At 47.4% G+C, this 18,412-nt stretch overlaps 1 protein-coding gene across 13 annotated transcripts in view; it reads left to right on the top strand.

The window, feature by feature from the left end:
- Nucleotides 1-18,412, top strand: part of CELF4 (CUGBP Elav-like family member 4) — an 815,176-nt gene that overhangs the window by 728,643 nt on the left and 68,121 nt on the right. For 7 of the 13 annotated variants that reach the window (XM_082242033.1, XM_082242038.1, XM_082242032.1 and 4 more), the window contains exon 6: nucleotides 9,510-9,653. In XM_082242033.1, the coding sequence (XP_082098159.1) occupies nucleotides 9,510-9,653 (144 nt within the window). Of the gene's footprint in view, nucleotides 1-9,509; nucleotides 9,660-18,412 lie in introns of all 13 variants that reach the window. The other 6 variants (XR_014224487.1, XM_082242042.1, XM_082242040.1 and 3 more) reach the window with 1 other exon arrangement.

Raw genomic sequence — 18,412 nt, 5'->3', positions numbered from 1 at the left:
CAAAGTCGGGACCACCTATCCAAAAGGCCTCACATCCCCTCCCAGTCTGCTAGGCCTGGAGCTTCTGGTAGGATTCCTCAGAACCTGCCAGGTTAGCTAAGAAGCCCAAGTGGTGTTGAAAGTCTCCCTTTCCCTCACTAACCCAGTTCCCATCAGTCCCAGCCAGTATGACCAATGGTCAGGGTGGTGAAAGTTGCAGAGTTGGAAGGGGTTCCCTGCCCCTGCACTGAGAGAAGGCAGAGGGATAGAAGTAACTTGGACAGGAAAGGCAAGTGATGGTCTAGCTCAGGAATGAGGAACCTGTTGCACTTCCATTTCCATCAGCCGTTTTCAGGGGTGCTGACAAGTGTGCACTGTGGGAAGGGGGACTGGAGTCTGACTCGGGAGAGGGGGGCAGTGATTTGTGGGGGACAGCCACGGGGCAACAGTCAGAGGCAGGGGGAACTTCAAAGCTGGAGGATGGAGCACAGAATGGGTCAGAAGAAGAGGAGGAAGAGGCAGGTCAGGCAGGTGAAGAGCCAGCAGCTTTCCCATCCTCTCCTTCACCACTGTCTCCCAGAACCAGGAGGGGACTGAAGAGGGATGAGCAGAGGAAGCTTTTATGCAGGCATAGTCTCTGGCTGCATGTGTGCAACCTGTTGGGGAAGGTACATAAACTGGTGGAGGAGAAGTGATCCCCTGTTGCTGCAACTGCTGCATTGAGTGCAGAGCTGGGAATAGCTGCCTAGACACTAGATTGGTGTGCGTAGATATGCAGAGCTATAATGCTATCTTTGACCATAAAGAGTCAAGTATCTGCCATGTGCATTCCTTTGAGCTCATTGACAGCTGCAGTCAGCACAGCCAGTGATCAGGGATGATGGGAGATGCAGTTGGACATCTGGAGAGCCAAAGGTTCCACTAAGGGAAGTCAAGAGGGAAAGAGGTAGCTAGGGGCAGCAAAGGCAGGTGATGGTCTAGTTCAGGAACGAGGAACCTGTGGATTTCAACTTCCCTCAGCCCCAGCTGGCATGGCCAGGGATCGGGGATGAAGTGAGATGCATCTGAACATCTGGAGAGCCACAAGTTCGCTGTCTCTGATGTAGACAGCACAGAGATGGACCGATGCTCCGACAGTTGAAAGCAGGTTCCCTTTGATACTTGGCAAAACTTTGTTGTCGTGGTGGTTTAGTCGTTTAGTCGTGTCCGACTCTTCGTGACCCCATGGACCAGAGCACACCAGGCACTCCTGTCTTCCACTGCCTCCCGCAGCTTGGTCAAACTCATGCTGGTAGCTTCAAGAACACTGTCCAACCATCTCGTCCACTGACGTCCCCTTCTCCTTATGCCCTCCATCTTTCCCAACATCAGGGTCTTTTCCAGGGAGTCTTCTCTTCTCATGAGGTGGCCAAAGTCTTGGAGCCTCACCTTCAGGATCTGTCCTTCCAGTGAGCACTCAGGGCTGATTTCTTTCAGAATGGATAGGTTTGATCTTCTTGCAGTCCATGGGACTCTCAAGAGTCTCCTCCAGAAACTTTATTTTCAGCAAAAATGCACTCGCCTGTTCAATTAAAAACGAGGCAAAATAAATAAAATCTGGGCTGTATTTCTGCAGATAACCATGGTGGTGGGGGCAGGGGTTGGGATCCAGCAACAGAGTCTTGCCCAAAGGCTGATCCAGAAATACAGCCTTTTATAAGGTGAGATTAGCAGTCCTCGGAGGCAGCTTCTCCCCTGGTTAAAGAGTGCAGAGTGACAAAGACAGAGCGAGGGGCAGGGCACATCCATCCAGGAGCCGGAGTGACACAGCCTGTGGCGAACTCATCCTCCTTGGTTATGGGGCTCTTCAGGGAATATTGAAATAGCGAGAGGCGCTCAGAGGGGCTTCCTGAGTTATAATTTATTTGCAGAGTGCTTGATTTAAGTCTCCTCCCCAGTCTCCATCCCTTACTGGTTGTCACTGTGAGCCACAGTAATTACTTTCTGCCTGAGACGACTGAATTTTTTAACTTGCGGAGAAGTTGAGCCCGATTTTAATTGGGAAAGAGCTTCTCTCTCCCCCACCTCCTTTCCCTTCCTTAGGCCTGCAGAGAAAAGGCTGCTTTGCAGTATTTTCTCCGAATATCCGCCCCATTTTTTTTTTAATGGAAGCCACCAAAAGTTTGGGACGTACTGCAGGGAGAAAACTGGTTGCCACCAATGCAGCTGCCAACCCAATTGGCTCATGTTCCTACTAGCAGTGGCAACAACAACAAAATCTTAGGAAAGTAGGAATATATTTCCTCTCCCTTCAGGAAATTTAGGGAATGGTCTTATTTCCTCCTCCATCACCCCTGCAATTTATTTGCCCACAAATAGGGTGGGAAATTTCAAGAGCCCATTTGCACACACACGCGGGTGGCGCTGTGAGTTAAACCACAGAGCCTAGGACTTGCCGATTAGAAGGTCGGCAGTTCGAATCCCTGCGATGGGGTGAGCTCCCGTTGCTCTGTCCCTGCTCCTGCCAACCTATCAGTTCGAAAGCATGTCAAAGTGCAAGTAGATAAATAGGTACCGCTCCAGCGGGAAGGTAAACGGCATTTACGTGCGCTGCTCTGGTTCGCCAGAAGCGGCTTAGTCATGCTGGCCACATGACCCGGAAGCTGTACGCCGGCTCCCTCAGCCAATAAAGCGAATAAACTATCTGCGGACAAACGTCGGCTCCCTCGGCCAATAAAGTGAGATGCGCGCCGCAACCCCAGAGTCGGTCACGACTGGACCTAATGGTCAGGGATCCCTTTACCTTTACCTGACTTGCTCAGGGAGAATAAAATGCCCCCCTAGACATGTACAGAGTATTTTGAACCGCCCAATCTTAAACCAGTAGGAAACTGTTGTGAGTCAAACCACTGGCCATCTAGCTTCACCTTGTAAACACTGACTGGTAGCAGCGCTCCACAGAGACGCCAGGGGCTGTTATGGTTGCTGGTCATTGCATTTATATCCCACCTTCAAGGAGTTCAAGGTTGTGTACATTGTTTTTCCCCCTTCTCATTTAATCCCCACAACACCAGCCCTGAGAGGTAGATGAGGCTGAGAGGCAGTGGCTGACTGCCAAGGTCAGCTAGTGAGTCTCATGGCCAAGTGGGCACTTAACCCTGGTCTTCCAGGTCGTAGTAAAGGGTAAAGGGTAAAGGGACCCCTGACCATTAGGTCCAGTTGTGGCCGACTCTGGGGTTGCGGCGCTCACCTCACTCTATAGGCCAAAGGAGCCGGCATTTGTCCGCAGACAGCTTCCAGGTCATGTGGCCAGCATGACTAAACCGCTTCTGGCAAACCAGAGCTGCACATGGAAACACCGTTTACCTTCCCGCTGGAGCAGCACCTATTTATTTGCTTGCACTTTGACGTGCTTTCGAACTGCTAGGTTGGCAGGAGCAGGGACCGAACAACAGGAGCTCACCCCGTCGCAGGGATTCGAACCGCCAACCTTCAGATCGGCAAGTCCTAGGCTCTGTGGTTTAACCCACAGCGCCACCCGCGTCCCATCCTTCCAGGTCCTAGTCCAATGCTATAACCACTGCACGGTGCTCTCTCCCCCATCGAATCCTGGACCTTTGACAGGCAAAGCTCAACGATATATGGAGGGCCACAGGCTTCACAGCATTGAGACAGTATCCTGTAAATTTGGGCTGATTCCAGCACTCTGGAGAGCCAGGGCGGATGACAAACCGAATGGAATTCTGCACCGAGAAATGTGAAATGCTATACCTAGGGGGAGAGAACCAGCCAGCTACATTTATGCAAATAACCGTAAGTCAGAGATGCCCGAGGCCCCTGCGAGTTCCTTGACAGGAACCGGAGACAAAAATCTGCCGGACCTACTGGTTTTTTAACCCTTTGGGGCCTATTTATTTTGCAATATACAGCCTCTTAACTTTCCAAAGCAATAGCTCCGGCAAGTGTCGGGTGGGGCCTTTTCGCCGCTATTGTTCACCTAAAGAGAACAAGATTTAACTGCTGTCTCTCTGCAGTTTATGCTTGGCTTGTATTGTATTCAGGCGCAGAGGGAGGGGGGGATGGAAATAGGGCAGAGAGCGGGAGAGGGGGGGCCAGATTTGTTTTCATGGCTTTTAATGAAATATCAATGGATGGATATTTTATTTTGCTGTGAATATGAAATTTTGCCACTGACCTGTCAAGCTCTCATTTTCAAGAAGAACTTTATTTCACACCTCCAGACAGGCTGGGAAATTAGTTTTTCCCCACCGAGGTCTCTCATTAGGGATTACAAAGTGAGGACGGCGCAGAGCAATTGTGACTCCATTTTTATCCTCCCCTCCTGGTCCTGGGCTTGAGGATGCTGAGGTCGGACGGCGGAGGGGAGCGATCCATTACCAGCCGCTGGGAGACAGCCAAGGGAGCTACATTAACCGGCCCTGCCAGGCGGAGAGCGATCGGGTTTTGATAAGCTCTGCGTTTAACTGGCCTGTTACAAAAGCAGAGGCTGAAAGGGAGACTTCATCCCCATTCAGGGACCTCAGTTGCTTGGAGTCAATGCAAAAGGCTTGGATTCCATCTCTGTAGACTATAGGTTACAGATTTTTTCCCCAAAAAATTTTAAATTAATTTTCCAAGTTTATAACAAGCAGATAGGAAAAAGAAAAAACAAACCAACAAACATTTATCCTGATTATAATAATTCCACGTTTGTTAACATAGTTGGGTGACTTCCTCAAATCCCCCTGGCTGAGTTTCCATAACAGTTTTCCAAAACTATTTTCCCATAAAATTTACTTGGTCAATTAACATCTTACTTTCTTTTCATTTTTAACTTTAACATAATATTTTGCACATCACATTTTCAAATCCTAAACCTATTTGGTACTCGCAAATAATTCTAATTATATTATCTTAAGATATTTAGCTAAATAGTCTTTGAATTTCTTCCACTCCTCTTGGTGCTCCTCCTCCCTCTGGTCACAGACTTTTCCGGTCAGGTCGGCTAGCTCCAAAAATTCCATCATCTTCATCTGCCATTCCTCCACTGTTGGTACTTCTTGTAATTTCCAATTTTTGGCCAGCAAAATTCTAGCAGCTGTTGTGGCATACAAAAACAATCTAACATCTTTTGGGGGCAATTCCAGACCTATTATTCCAAGTAGAAAGGCTTCTGGTTTCTTAATAAATGTATATTTCAACAATTTTTCAATTCATTGTATATCTTTTCCCAGAAGTCTTTCACTTTGGGGCAGGTGCACCACATATGATAAAAAGTACCTTCTTTTTCTTTACATTTCCAGCATAGGTTATCAGTCTTATGGTAAATCATTGCTAATTTTACAGGGGTTAAGTACCATCTATACATCATTTTCAGAACATTTTCCTTTAACACCGTGCATGCGGTGAACTTAACCCCTTTCCTCCACAACCTTTCCCAGTCTTCAAACATTATATTTATAGGTTACAGATTTATGCTCACATGCAATGTTCAAATAAGCCCTGTTCCTAGATGGGGCCAAGGACATCTAAACGAGTGTCCTCTTCTCACAGTGGCCACCAAGAGTCCATGCGAAGCAACTAAGTGCTACCTGTGATTCCCAGCTACTGGTATTCAGAGGCATAGTGGATCAAAGTCATCTCAGAATCATAGAGTTGGAAGGGACCCCAAGGGTCATCTAGTCCAACCCCCCATCATCATGGCCACGATCACTATTAGTCACAGATAGCCTTATCCATCACAAATTTATCAACTGTCTTAAAGCCAACCCAAGTTCGTGACTATCACATCTTGTGGGAGCCTATTCCGTACTTTAACGATGTGCTGCTTGAAGAAATTCTTCTTTTTAATGCATGTGGGCAATCTTTCAGCACACAAAGTTAAATAGTGGCTGTTTTTCTTACACTTGGGCATGCAGTCATTCGGTCCCGTTTCCTCAGTTCTCTGCAAACTTGGAGCGACATGGAAACCCACATATTTCCCACAGAATAAACATTTCTAAATCTATTCTCTCAGAATATCCCTTTTAAACATCTTTCAATACATTTTTTTGAGCCGAGGCAAACTTCAGAGAAGGGCAAAGCCTGGTGGATCACTAAATTCCCATTTACACAGTAGCCCAGATCAGGTCAGCTTTGCACCAGAATTTGCAAAGTCTGGATTTGCCCCCATCCTCTGATTAAATGAATGCATACAGGGGTGTTTTTTTTTGCTGAATGCCATACATTTGCAACCATAGAACCGTTGCAAAAACAAGATTCTTAATCTTTTTTTCCCTACACGGAAAAAGAAGAACTGGAGGAAACTCGCCACCTCCACTTCTGCCCCAACCCTTGGCTGCCGGATTTGCAGTCAATGGTCTCAGCCTCCAACGTTTTTTTGCAAATAGGTTGAGATCATTAGATCCCAGTTACCAAAACAGTCTCCCGATCCAGGATTAATTAAGCGAATCTTGAGATCTAATTAAGGACCGGTCTGGTGATAATTGCCAGGAAATGTATGCATTAAAAATATTCATTTGTCAATGAAGTGTAATTAAGAGCACTGTTTGGGGAAGGATCAATACTGTGTCATGTGATTTGGGAGGGGAGAAGAGAGAGATTAAGGAAAAGACTCGCTCCTGTACATGAATCAAAAACCTTGATAGAGACTGGAGGTGATTCTCCACCCTCCTTTTCCTAGCTTTGCTTTCATAATAACTCACAGTTAGCGCTCTCTCTGCATCCTTGAACAGAGTATCCCTCTCTCTCTTCTCTCTCTCTCACCCCCTCTACCTTTGTTTAGCTAAACCATTTGTTTCACTTCCTTGTTCCTTGCTGCATTGTTCAAGTGGGTTATAGATTTATTAGAGTGGGGAAGAGTGACAGGTCAAAGCGAGAGAAAGGGAGGGGGGAAAGAGAGAGAGACTCGTCACCACTGAAAGCCACTTCCTTCCCGAATGTGCTGTTAATCCCGGGAACATGGCTTTTATTGTGAAACCTCCGCACAGGGTAAAATTGGCTTCCTTAGCATGTTAATCCCTCACCTCTTTATGCTTGATTATTGTGGATCTGGAGAGGCTGTTGAATACATATAAAACAGGATGCAGATAAAGCGATGTGATCCCACGCTCTGCGGAGGAGGACGCAACACTCCGCTGGCTTCGCCGGCATTGGAGAATGTGGTGGTGCACATATTATTATTATTATTATTATTATTATTATTAATTTGTAACCCCACCCATCTGGCTAGGTTTCCCCAGCCACTCTGGGCGGCTTCCAACAAAGATTAAAAATACCTCAAAATGTCACACATTAAAAACCTCTCTGAACAGGGCTGCCTCCAGATGTTTTCTAAATGTCAGGTGGTTGTTCTTCTCTTTGAGGGCATTCTACAGGGTGGGCACCACCACCAAGAAGGCCCTCTGTCTGGTTTCCTGTAGCTTTACTTCTCGCAGTGAGGGAACCGCCAGAAGGCCCTCGGCGCTGGACCTCAGCGTCCGGGCTGAATGATGGGGGTGGAGACACTCCTTCAGGTATACTGGACCGAGGCCATTTAGGGCCTTAAAGGTCAACACCAACACTTTGAATTGTGCTCGGAAATGTACTGGGAGCCAATGTAGGTCTTTCAATACCGGTGTTATGTGGTCTCGGTGGCCACTGCCAGTCACCAGTCTAGCTGCCACATTCTGGATTAGTTGTACTTTCCGGGTCACCTTCAAAGGTAGCCCCATATAGAGCACATTGCAGTAGTCCAACTGGGAGATAACTAGAGCATGCACCACTCTGGCAAGACAGTCTGTGGGCAGGGAGGGTCTCAGCCTGTGTGCCTGATGGAGCTGGTAGACAGCTGCCCTGGACACAGAATTGACCTGCACCTCCATGGGCAGCTGTGAGTCCAAAATGACTCCCAGGCTGCGCACCTGGTCCTTCAGGTTACCCCATTCCGGATCAGGGAGTCCACACCTGCCCGCCTCCTGTCCCCCCAAAACAGTACTTCTGTCTTGTCAGGATTCACCCTCAATCCAACCCTGGACGTGGGTTGGGGATTGGGTTTGAATCGCATGCTGATGATTTAAAGTTGGCACCCCACCCCACCCCAACCCCGAAAAGGAGGGAAGGTGTAGAGGACTGGAAGGCCTTCTCCCTCTCCCATAACACTAGATGTCATGGAAGTTCAAGGATGCTGAGTGTCGGAAGATTCAGGAGAGATAAAAGAAAATCCTTCTCAAGCAGTGCACAGCATAACTATGGAACTCACTGCCATGGGAGACAGTGTCCTTGGATTTCTGCCTCCTCCTCCTCTTTCTCCAGATTGCAGCCCCATGGCAACATGCAGAGCCATCTTTCCCATAGGGCTTGGAGGTGCATCACGCCAGGGCGCCGGCCTCTCAGGGGCACCCCAAAAAGTGGGGGAGCTGTGCAGCTTTGCCGGCGGTCTCCCCTTTCCCTGCATGCCCGACAGCTGCGCCCTGCCAACCTTAAGGCTGGCGTACATGCAGCTTCCCTCCCAAGCCTCTGCGAGGATCGCTCTCCTCCCGAGGAGGCTTGGGAGGGTTGCAACTTCACTCCCAAGCCTCTGTGGGGATCGCTGACCTGCAGCGGCATGGGGGAGAGTTGTGCCCCCCCCCCCCGGATGGCTGGCAGTGGCACCCCAACACCATCTGTGGTAATTTGGGGGCGCTGAATGGATATTTGCAGCCCGGCACCGCATCTGCTAAAGACAGTCCTGCCAACTTGGGGAATGACCAAATATGCTCCTACAAATAACCTCAGTGATGGAGCTGGAATATAAGGGTTCAGACAGTCCCTGAAGTATCCTGGACCTTTTTCAGGGCTTTATAGTACAGTAAGTTTCCGAGCACAATTCAAAGTGTTGGTGCTGACCTTTAAAGCCTTAAATGGCCTCGGTCCAGTAGATCTGAAGGAGCGTCTCCACCTCCATCGTTCTGCCCAGACACTGAGGTCCAGCGCCGAGGGCCTTCTGGCAGTTCCCTCATTGCGAGAAGCAAAGCTACAGGGAACCAGGCAGAGGGCCTTCTCGGTAGTGGCGCCCGCCCTGTGGAACGCCCTCCCACCAGATGTCAAAGAAAAAAACAACTACCAGATTTTTAGAAGACATCTGAAGGCATGTTTAGGGAAGCTTTCAGTGTTTAATAGGTGATTATATTTTAATATTCCATTGCAAGCCGCCCAGAGTGGCTGGGGAAACCCAGCCAGATGGGCAGGATATAAATAAATTATTATTATTATTATTATTATTATTATTATTATTATTATTATTATTATTATTATTATTATTGAAGGACCTGGCTTGGTAGTAGATGGGCAGCCATAAGCAGTGGCGTCACCTGTTGTCAGCCAGATGCCCCCATTAGCAGTCTGGTGCCACATTCTGTGCCAGCTGGAGCTAACGAACCAGGCCCAAGGGCAGCCCCACGTGAATGGAACTGCAGTAGTCCATCCTCTAGGTTAAGAGCACCTGGACTGCTGTGGTTTCTAACAGACACAGCTGAGCTCAACAAGGGGTGATCTCTGTCCACCTTCTTGACGTTTTGTCTTCCTTCCTGCAGGGGGCCTCGTCGAGCCTGGTGGTCAAGTTTGCGGACACAGACAAGGAGCGCACGATGAGGCGCATGCAGCAAATGGCCGGGCAGATGGGCATGTTCAACCCCATGGCGATACAGTTTGGAGCCTACGGCGCCTACGCCCAGGCAGTAAGTGTAGACACAGCTCGTGTGTGTGTGTGTGTGTGTGTGTGTGTGTGCCCATCAATTGCATTTGTGCAGGAAGAAAGGTCATAGTTCATCATTACAGGTATTTCCGAGGCAAGGAAGAACTCTTTGAGCAGCATCAAGTGTCACAAATGTGCAGGTGCTAGTGCTGGGCTTCAAACACTTATCCCGGTCTCTTTTTATCCTGGGAGGCAGTGTGGTGCAGTGGTTTGAGTGTCAGTCTAGGACCTGGGGTTTCCCATCCCCACTCGGCCACGAAGCTCCATGGGCAACACTGGGCCAGTCATTGCCTCTTGGCCTCACCTAATTGGCACGCAAGGGGAAAGAAACTGGGAGGGAAGAGGAAAAAAGCAAACCCAGCCACCGATTGTTAAATGGTGGGCAACTGGTGTAGAAACATCTCAGGGCGCAGGAGGTGCCTAATAGAGCTGGTGTTTCAGCAGAGTTCATAGAATCATAATAATGTGGGGACCCCAAGGGCCATCTAGTCCAACCCTCTGCAATGTGGGAATGTTGATGGAATGAGACCTGTTTCCCGTCTCTCCCACTGAGGGAGTTCGATGGACTGCAGCTCCTTTTCTCAAGGGGGGGGCACCATTTATCCTCCCATTTGCCCTCACAACCCAGAGAAAGAGAGAGAGAGAGAGAGAGAGAGAGAGAGAGAGAGAGAGAGAGAGAGGGTTGATTGGCCCAATGTCGCCCAATGAGCTTCCTGGCTGAGTGGGGATTTGAACCTTGGCCTCTTCATCTGATGCTCTAACCACTACACTACACTACCTCTCTGGGTGGCTACGTGCAAAGTCCAACATTCCTTGGCATTTTTCAGCTGCTCTCTTCCCCGTTCCTTTTCTACTAAGCATCAGGTTGACAGCGGGAGAACATTGCCTTTGCAACATCGCACATCCCTGTAGACATTGGACACACAAACACACACACATTGAGCGGGTGGCCCTGACCACCCCGAGGAGACTCAGAGTTGTCTAAGTGACAGGATCACATCCCGGCGCCCGGTGTCAACGGGCCACAGTCCTGCCGGGAGCCTGTTCCTCAATCAGACCAGTTATCTGTGTCATTTACTATCTGTCTCCATCGCCACATCATGCACAAAGAAAAGGAATGGAGTGATACAGTCTTGTGCTGTCCCGGAGGCCTTGCTTAATCCACGTAGGACCACTGCCTTCAAGATACTGGGGTGATTGGCACCTCCAAAATATGAGAGAGAGAGAGAGAGAGAGAGGAGAGGGGGAGAGAGAGAGAGAGAGAGAGAGAGAGAGGAGAGGGGGAGAGAGAGAGAGAGAGAGAGAGAGAGAGAGAGAGAGAGAGAAAGGAAGCTACACCGCACTATTTACAAGAAACTTGAGAAAGAACCCTGGGAGATTTTTATTTCTGAAGCCACCCAAGTCAATAACATAATAATAATAATAATAATAATAATAATAATAATAATAATAATAATAATAATATGCCACCAATCTGACTGGCTTGCCCCAGCTGCTCTGGGCAGCTTCCAACAATCTATTAAAACACATAACTGAAAACATATATTTGCCAGGGAGGGAAATCCTGGTGGACAACTGCCCTCAAATACTTGTTTTCAGGTAAAGTGGCAGCAGGACTTTTTAATCTGTGTCTAAAACACAATAAGAACATATCTGAAAACTATGTGACGCCAGAAACCGTGGCAGCTAGTTTTGCTAGTTTATTACATTTAACAACACCAAGAGCAGTTACCCCGTCCAACTTTTCGGGGTGTGGAGCTGTGTTGTCATTTAAGTCTTGGGTCAGAGTTGGACCCTTATGCTGTGCAGGGGGTGGGATGCAGGATGACCCATGGGGTCCAAGGAGTACACGGGGTCAAAAGAGTACAGGATCCAAGGAGCCTCATCCACATTTATGCGCTCTGATTCCACTATAAACAGTCATGGCTTCCCTCAAAGATTCCTGGGAACTGTAGCTCATTCAAGGTGCTGAGAGTGGTTCGGAGGTGTCTAGTCTCCTCACAGAGCTGCAATTCCCAGAGTGGTTGGACAATCCTTGCTCACAGGAAACTCTGGGAATAGTAATGCTGAGAGGGGAATAGGGGTCTCTTTGCAATTCCAAGTACACTTCACAAACTACAACTCCCGGAATTCTTGGGGGAGGAGGAGCCGTGACTGTTTAAAGTGATATCTATTTATTTAATATTTATTGGGACACAGGTAGCACTGTGGTCTAAACCACAGAGCCTAGGGCTTGCCGATCAGAAGGTTAGCGGTTCGAATCCCTGCAATGGGGTGAGCTCCCATTGCTCGGTCCCTGCTCCTGCCAACTCAGCAGTACGAAAGCACGTCAACGTGCAAGTAGATAAATAGGTACCACTCTGGTGGGAAGGTAAACAGTGTTTCCATGCGCTGCTCTGGTTCGCCAGAAGCGGCTTAGTCATGCTGGCCACATAACTCAGAAGCTGTACACTGGCTCCCTCGGCCAGTAAAGCGAAATGAGTGCCATAACCCCAAAGTTGTCCGCGACTGGACCTAACGGTCAGGGGTCCCTTTACCTTAATATTTATTTAATTCATTTACACACGGCTTGATTGTAAAAACAAACCACAAAGCGTTTACAAAAAGCCAAAAGAAGAAAATCAAGTAAAACGAACAAACTGCAATACTTCGAAACATAAAAAGTTAAAATACCGAAACAGATTTAAAATATACATCAACCTTCTAAGCATCTGGGTAGATTTGCCTAAAAAAGAACGTTTTAAGCAGGCGCTGAAAGGGTGCTGTGAAGACGCTTGCTTGATATCCATAGGCAAGGAGTTCCAAAGTCTCAGTGCTGTCACACTGAACGATCTAGTTTTTGGCAGGTATGGTGCTGTGGGTTAAACCACAGAACCTAGGACTTGCTGATCAGAAGGTTGGCGGTTCAAATCCCCGCGATGGGGTGAGCTCCCGTTGCTTGGTCCCTGCTCCTGCCCACCTAGCAGTTCGAAAGCACATCAAAGAGCAAGTAGATAAATAGGTACCACTCCGGCGGGAAGGTAAAACGCCGTTTCCGTGCGCTGCTCTGGTTCGCCAGAAGCGGCTTAGTCATGCTGGCCACATGACCCGGAAGCTGTATGCCGGCTCCCTTGGCCAATAAAGTGAGATGAGCGCCGCAACCCCAGAGTCGGTCACGACTGGACCTAATGGTCAGGGGTCCCTTTACCTTTACCTTACCTGTACTAGTGCCAATTCCACAGACTGAAATGGAACGCAAGCTTGTTTGGGGCTTTATATCCCACCTTTTCTGCTAAGGAGCTCAAGGTGATGGTTCTCCGCCTCCTCATTAAGCCCCACATCAACAATAACCCTTTGAGGTAGGGCAGGCTGAGAGGCAGCGACTGACCCCCAAGTGAGCTTCACTGCTGAGTGGGGACTCGAACCCTGGTCTCCCAGATCCTAGTCTGGCACTCAAGCCACTACACCCATCCCTCAGGGTGCTGAAGCAAAGAAATATTTGCTCTCAACCAGCAGGAAACTTCTTGTCGTCTTAGGTCCCTTAGGAAAGGAGGAGACAAAATAAATAAATAAGGGGTCGGCCTTCCCCTCATTCCGGGCAGGAAGATGTAAGGATGCAACCCCCCCCCTCCCCATGCTTATTGTAATGGCCTCGTGTCAAATCAAGACACACTGCGGAGGTTTTACAGGAGAAAGCCGTGACCCTTACAGGAATCGGCTCACCTGCCATAAATCTTCCCAGAGATACATCTCAAAGGCCAAATCTCTCGTTTATAGTTCTTCTCCCATTCCCAGGGTTATAGGACTTCCTCTCCTGAGGTGTTCGAAGAACTGCAATGCTTTTCTGCATTTGGCTTCCCTGTCCCGCGATTCCATTGCACACAGGAAGCCGGAACAAATGCAGTTGAGCCAACCATAATAATAATAATAATAATAATAATAATAATAATAATAATAATAATAATAATAATAATAATAATAATTTATTCTTTATACCCTGCCCATCTGGCTGGGCTTCCCCAGCGACTCTGGGCAGCTTCCAACAAAATTTTAAAATACTGTAATACATACAATTCTAAAAGACCTACATTGGCTCCCAGTACGTTTCCGAGCACAATTCAGAGTGTTGGTGCTGACCTTTAAAGCCCTAAACGGCCTCGGTCCAGTATATCTGAAGGAGCATCTCCACCCCCATCATTCTGCCCGGACACTGAGGTCCAGCTCTGAGGGCCTTCTGGCGGTTCCCTCAATGCGAGAAGTCTGGTTACAGGGAACCAGGCAGAGGGCCTTCTCAGTAGTGGCACCCGCCCTGTGGAACGCCCTCCCACCAGATGTCAAAGAGAAAAATAACTACCAAACTTTTAGAAGACATCTGAAGGCAGTCCTGTTTAGGGAAGCTTTTAATGTTTAACAGGTTATTGTATTTTAGTGTTGTGTTGGAAGCCGCCCAGAGTGGCTGGGGAAATCCAGCCAGATGGGCGGGGTATAAATAAATAATAATATTATTATTATTACTATTATTATTATTATTATTTGCCCTGGCATGTCAACAGTGCAAGCCCGCGCTGCTCTACTCAGAATTAAGTGCTGTTGGGTTCAGTGTGACTTACTCCCAGGTAAGTGCACAGGGGAGTGAGCGCAGGCCATGTTTCTTAAAGGCCAGCGTGATTTCACTTCCAGGCTCCTGTTCCGGGTGTGCTTTACAAAATCACCTGCTCACTGCCTAATCCAAAGAATAAATTCCACCGACACCAGATGAACGGGTGTGCTCCTTGAAAAGGGGGAGGGGGGTCTGCCATTGTGCAGCAATAGAAAAGGGCTTCTAATCACTCCATCAGTAATTACAAAGAAGAGTAAATCGCTAATTAAAATGTGAAAGTGTCTTACGCGGCATGCAGTAAGAAAGGGTAATTAACAATCAAACAGGAAGCTGCCACCTTGACACTCACATGATGTGTGCCGAGATACAGGAAATCATAGCAAGGTCCAGCTTTTTTCTTTAGCACTTTTCCTTTCAAACAGATCTAAGGACATTTAAAAAAAAAAAAAATTAGCAGCAGCAAGTGTGGGGAATTCTTGGTTGTAGGGGGGGGGGAGCGAGGGGCGGCTTATTCCCTGCCTGGCAACAGCAGCCAATTAAAAAGTTACAGGAAAGGGAGGCTGGAAGGTTGCAGCAATGACTGCTTGGCTTTGCCATCACTGAATCCCAACACCCAATGGAATTTAAACAATATGGAGATAAGCTCAAAGAAACATTGCTGCTCTGGGTCCTCTCCCGATTTGATTTTGGGGAGAGAAGCAGCGCTTTCCGGGAAGGAATATGAAATATACTCGGAGTCGAGAGTGGATTTCATGCTCTTTATTCAGCTCATAGTGGTGAGGAGGAATGGAAGTTCCCCCAGAATGTCTGCTTTATATACATTATTTACACAATGGGCCCCACGTGATTGGCTAATTCCGGGATTCACCCGTAAGCTAATCAGGTTGCGGATTCACTTCCACCTGGAGCTGGATTGGGTGGCTCCTGCGGACCAATCAGACTGCTGCATTCTGAATCCTATTGTTCTAGGACCAATCAGACTGCTACATTCTGAATCCTATTCAACTCAGTACATAACAAAATAATAATTCCCACCTCCCCTTAAATTACACAGGTGGCTTCATTGTTTGCAGTTGGGCCCTGTTTTCCTGCTCTGCTGCTCCTTCAGTGACATTTTTTTTAAAAGGATTGTCCTTCTGGGAGTAACCACATAGGTGATCCCAGCTAATTGGGGATCCCATGATGATGAGGATATATGGCCAATCAGGGTTTCCTCCATGTTGATATCATCAAGAGCAAATGAAGCAGATCCTAGACTCATAGGGTGGAAGGGACCTCAAGATTCACCTAGTACAGCCTTTCTCAACCTGTGGGTCCCCAGATGTTGTTGAACTACAACTCCCATCACCCCTAGCCAGCAAGGCCAGAGCTCAGGGATGATGGGAGTTGTAGTCCAACAACATCTGGGGACCCATAGGTTGAGAACCGCTGACAAAGCAGGAATCACAGGTAAAGAATCCCTGAAGAGAAGGGCATTCAACCTCTGTTTAAAAACTCCAGTGGAGTCCATCTCCTTGCAAGGGAGTCTGTTCCACTCTTACCCTCAGAAAGTTCTTCCTTGCCTTCCTTGTACTTTGAATCCATTGGTTCGGGATCGACCGTCGGAGCGGCAGAAAACAAGCTTGCTCCATCTTCCATGTGACAGCAGATGTTTGAAGATAGCTGTGTTAACTCTCAGTCTTCTCTTCGCCAAGCTAAGCATACCCAACTCCCTGGTTGATAATAGGCAAGCACTTTTACTCTGATTGGACACAATGGCAGAAAAAGAAAAAAGCCCTCATCCCAAATTACTCTGTTTTTCAACACTGCCCAAGACGTCTGTTGAAAGCACCTATCATCGTAGCTAAGCGCTGTTTAGTTAAAGTAATTGGGTAAGGAGAAATCCTAGTCCATTAATCATATGCATTTTGGCCAAATAATTTATTAATGAATTGTTTAAATCAGCAAACATTTCCATATCTTCAGTTCAGATTTCTTAATAGTCCACAGATGTACACATTCCAAAAGCAAATATTGGATTCCATACTCTGGAAGGACGGGGACCTAAAAAATGCAGGAAAGCCACATTTTTTACTGATAAAAATCGTGTGAGATTAGGGCAAACTTGGAATCCAGAACCCTATCATAATTCTGTAAACGTTGCTTTTGAGTCTCCGTACAAACTTCGCAACTGATTCAGTTACATGACTTGTTGGAGGCCTGCTCAGAAAGGCCCATATCTCACAATAAAATCCTACCTGATCATGGAGCTATTGAGGGACAAATAAGGCAAGTTCTTCCTCCCAAAACTGCACAGCCGTCATGCATGTAGTGCAATTTCACCCAGTGTGAAGTCAGGGTTAGGGTGCTGAACTGGGAGACTTGGCCAAAAAGCTCATTGGGTGACCTTGGGCCAGTCACTTTTTCTCAGCCTAACCTCACAGGGTTGTTGCAGGAATTAAATGAGGAGGTGCAGAAGCCCCGGAAGCCCCGGCAGACATTTTGCTTTCATAGAATCATAGAATAGAATCATAGAATCATAGAGTTGGAAGAGACCACAAGGGCCATCGAGTCCAACCCCCTGCCAAGCAGGAAACACCATCAGAGCACTCCTGACATATGGTTGTCAAGCCTCTGCTTAAAGACCTCCAAAGTAGGAGACTCCACCACACTCCTTGGCAGCAAATTCCACTGTCAAACAGCTCTTACTGTCAGGAAGTTCTTCCTAATGTTTAGGTGGAATCTTCTTTCTTGTAGTTTGGATCCATTGCTCCGTGTCCGCTTCTCTGGAGCAGCAGAAAACAACCTTTCTCCCTCCTCTATGTGACATCCTTTTATATATTTGGACATGGCTATCATATCACCCCTTAACCTCCTCTTCTCCAGGCTAAACATGCCCAGCTCCCTTAGCCGTTCCTCATAAGGCATCGTTTCCAGGCCTTTGACCATTTTGGTTGCCCTCCTCTGGACACGTTCCAGTTTGTCAGTGTCCTTCTTAAACTGTGGTGCCCAGAACTGGAGCAGCAGAAAACAACCTTTCTCCCTCCTCTTTCAAAAAAGTTTGAAAACCAGAATGCTCACTTCTGGTTTTTAATCGTTTGGGAGCTGAAATATTCAGCGGCTAAGCCGTTCAAGATCCAAGGTACGACTGTACTTGATAAAACAAAGCACCCTGGACTCCTATGGGAGGATTGCAAAATTGCAAAATAATATAACATAAGAAGAACGAATGTACTTCTTCGTAAAGCAGAGAGTTAAACAATGGAACAGCCAGTGAAGCTGCATATTTAAAGATTCACAATGGATAAAAGAAATATTCTTCATTCGGTGCATAGTTCAACTGTGGAATTCCCTTCCCCAGTGATGGCTACCAACTTAGATGATTTTAAAAGTGGATTAGACAATTCATGGAGGAGAGGGCTATCGATGGCTGTGCTCTGCTTCCATGGCTGCAGGCAGCAGTGCTTTGGAATACCAGTTGTTGGAAGCCACAGGAGAGGAGAGGATGCTGGCGCTCGAATCCTGCTTGCAGTTGGCCACTGTGAGAAGCAGATGCTGGACTAGACAGGCCACTGGCCTGATCCAGTGGACTTTTCTTCTGCTCTTAACTGAAGTGTCCCATTGGCAGAAGCTCTGCTGAAGAGCTTCCAATTGTGTGATGGGGCTTTCCCCACCTTCTCACCCTGGTCTCCCCACGTACCCCCCAAAATAGGCTCTGGAGGGGTTAGGAGCATCCGTGGAACTGCATGAAAAGGAAAGAGAAGAAGGATTGTTCCATCTGACAAACTGAAATACTTGCCCTGATTGTATAATAATAATAATAATAATAATAATAATAATAATAATAATAATAAAAAATTTATTTATACCCCGCCCTCCCCGGGCAAAACCGAGCTCAGAGCGGCTAACATCAAGTGTATAACATATTAACATAAAACCAGGCAATCAATTAAAATACATCCTGAGCAACTCCTAACAATAATACAAAATTCATCTGAGTGCTTAATTTATTAAATATCACAGTCATACTTAATAATCTGATTCTGGATTAGTTCAGGCCAACTTCCCCTATTTGTTTCTGACACGGGGTCAAGCCATCACATTCCCTCTGCTTCGAACATCCAAGCTTAGAGTGTTGATCCTTACATAGTCAGAATGATGCCACTCATGAACAAGAGGCAAAT

This window comes from Podarcis vaucheri (assembly GCF_965113315.1).
Source record: "Podarcis vaucheri genome assembly, chromosome: 11".
NCBI classification, from domain to species: Eukaryota; Metazoa; Chordata; class Lepidosauria; order Squamata; family Lacertidae; genus Podarcis; species Podarcis vaucheri.
The sequence above is the reverse complement of the archived record's forward strand: the minus strand, read 5'-3'. Positions and strand labels throughout refer to the sequence as shown.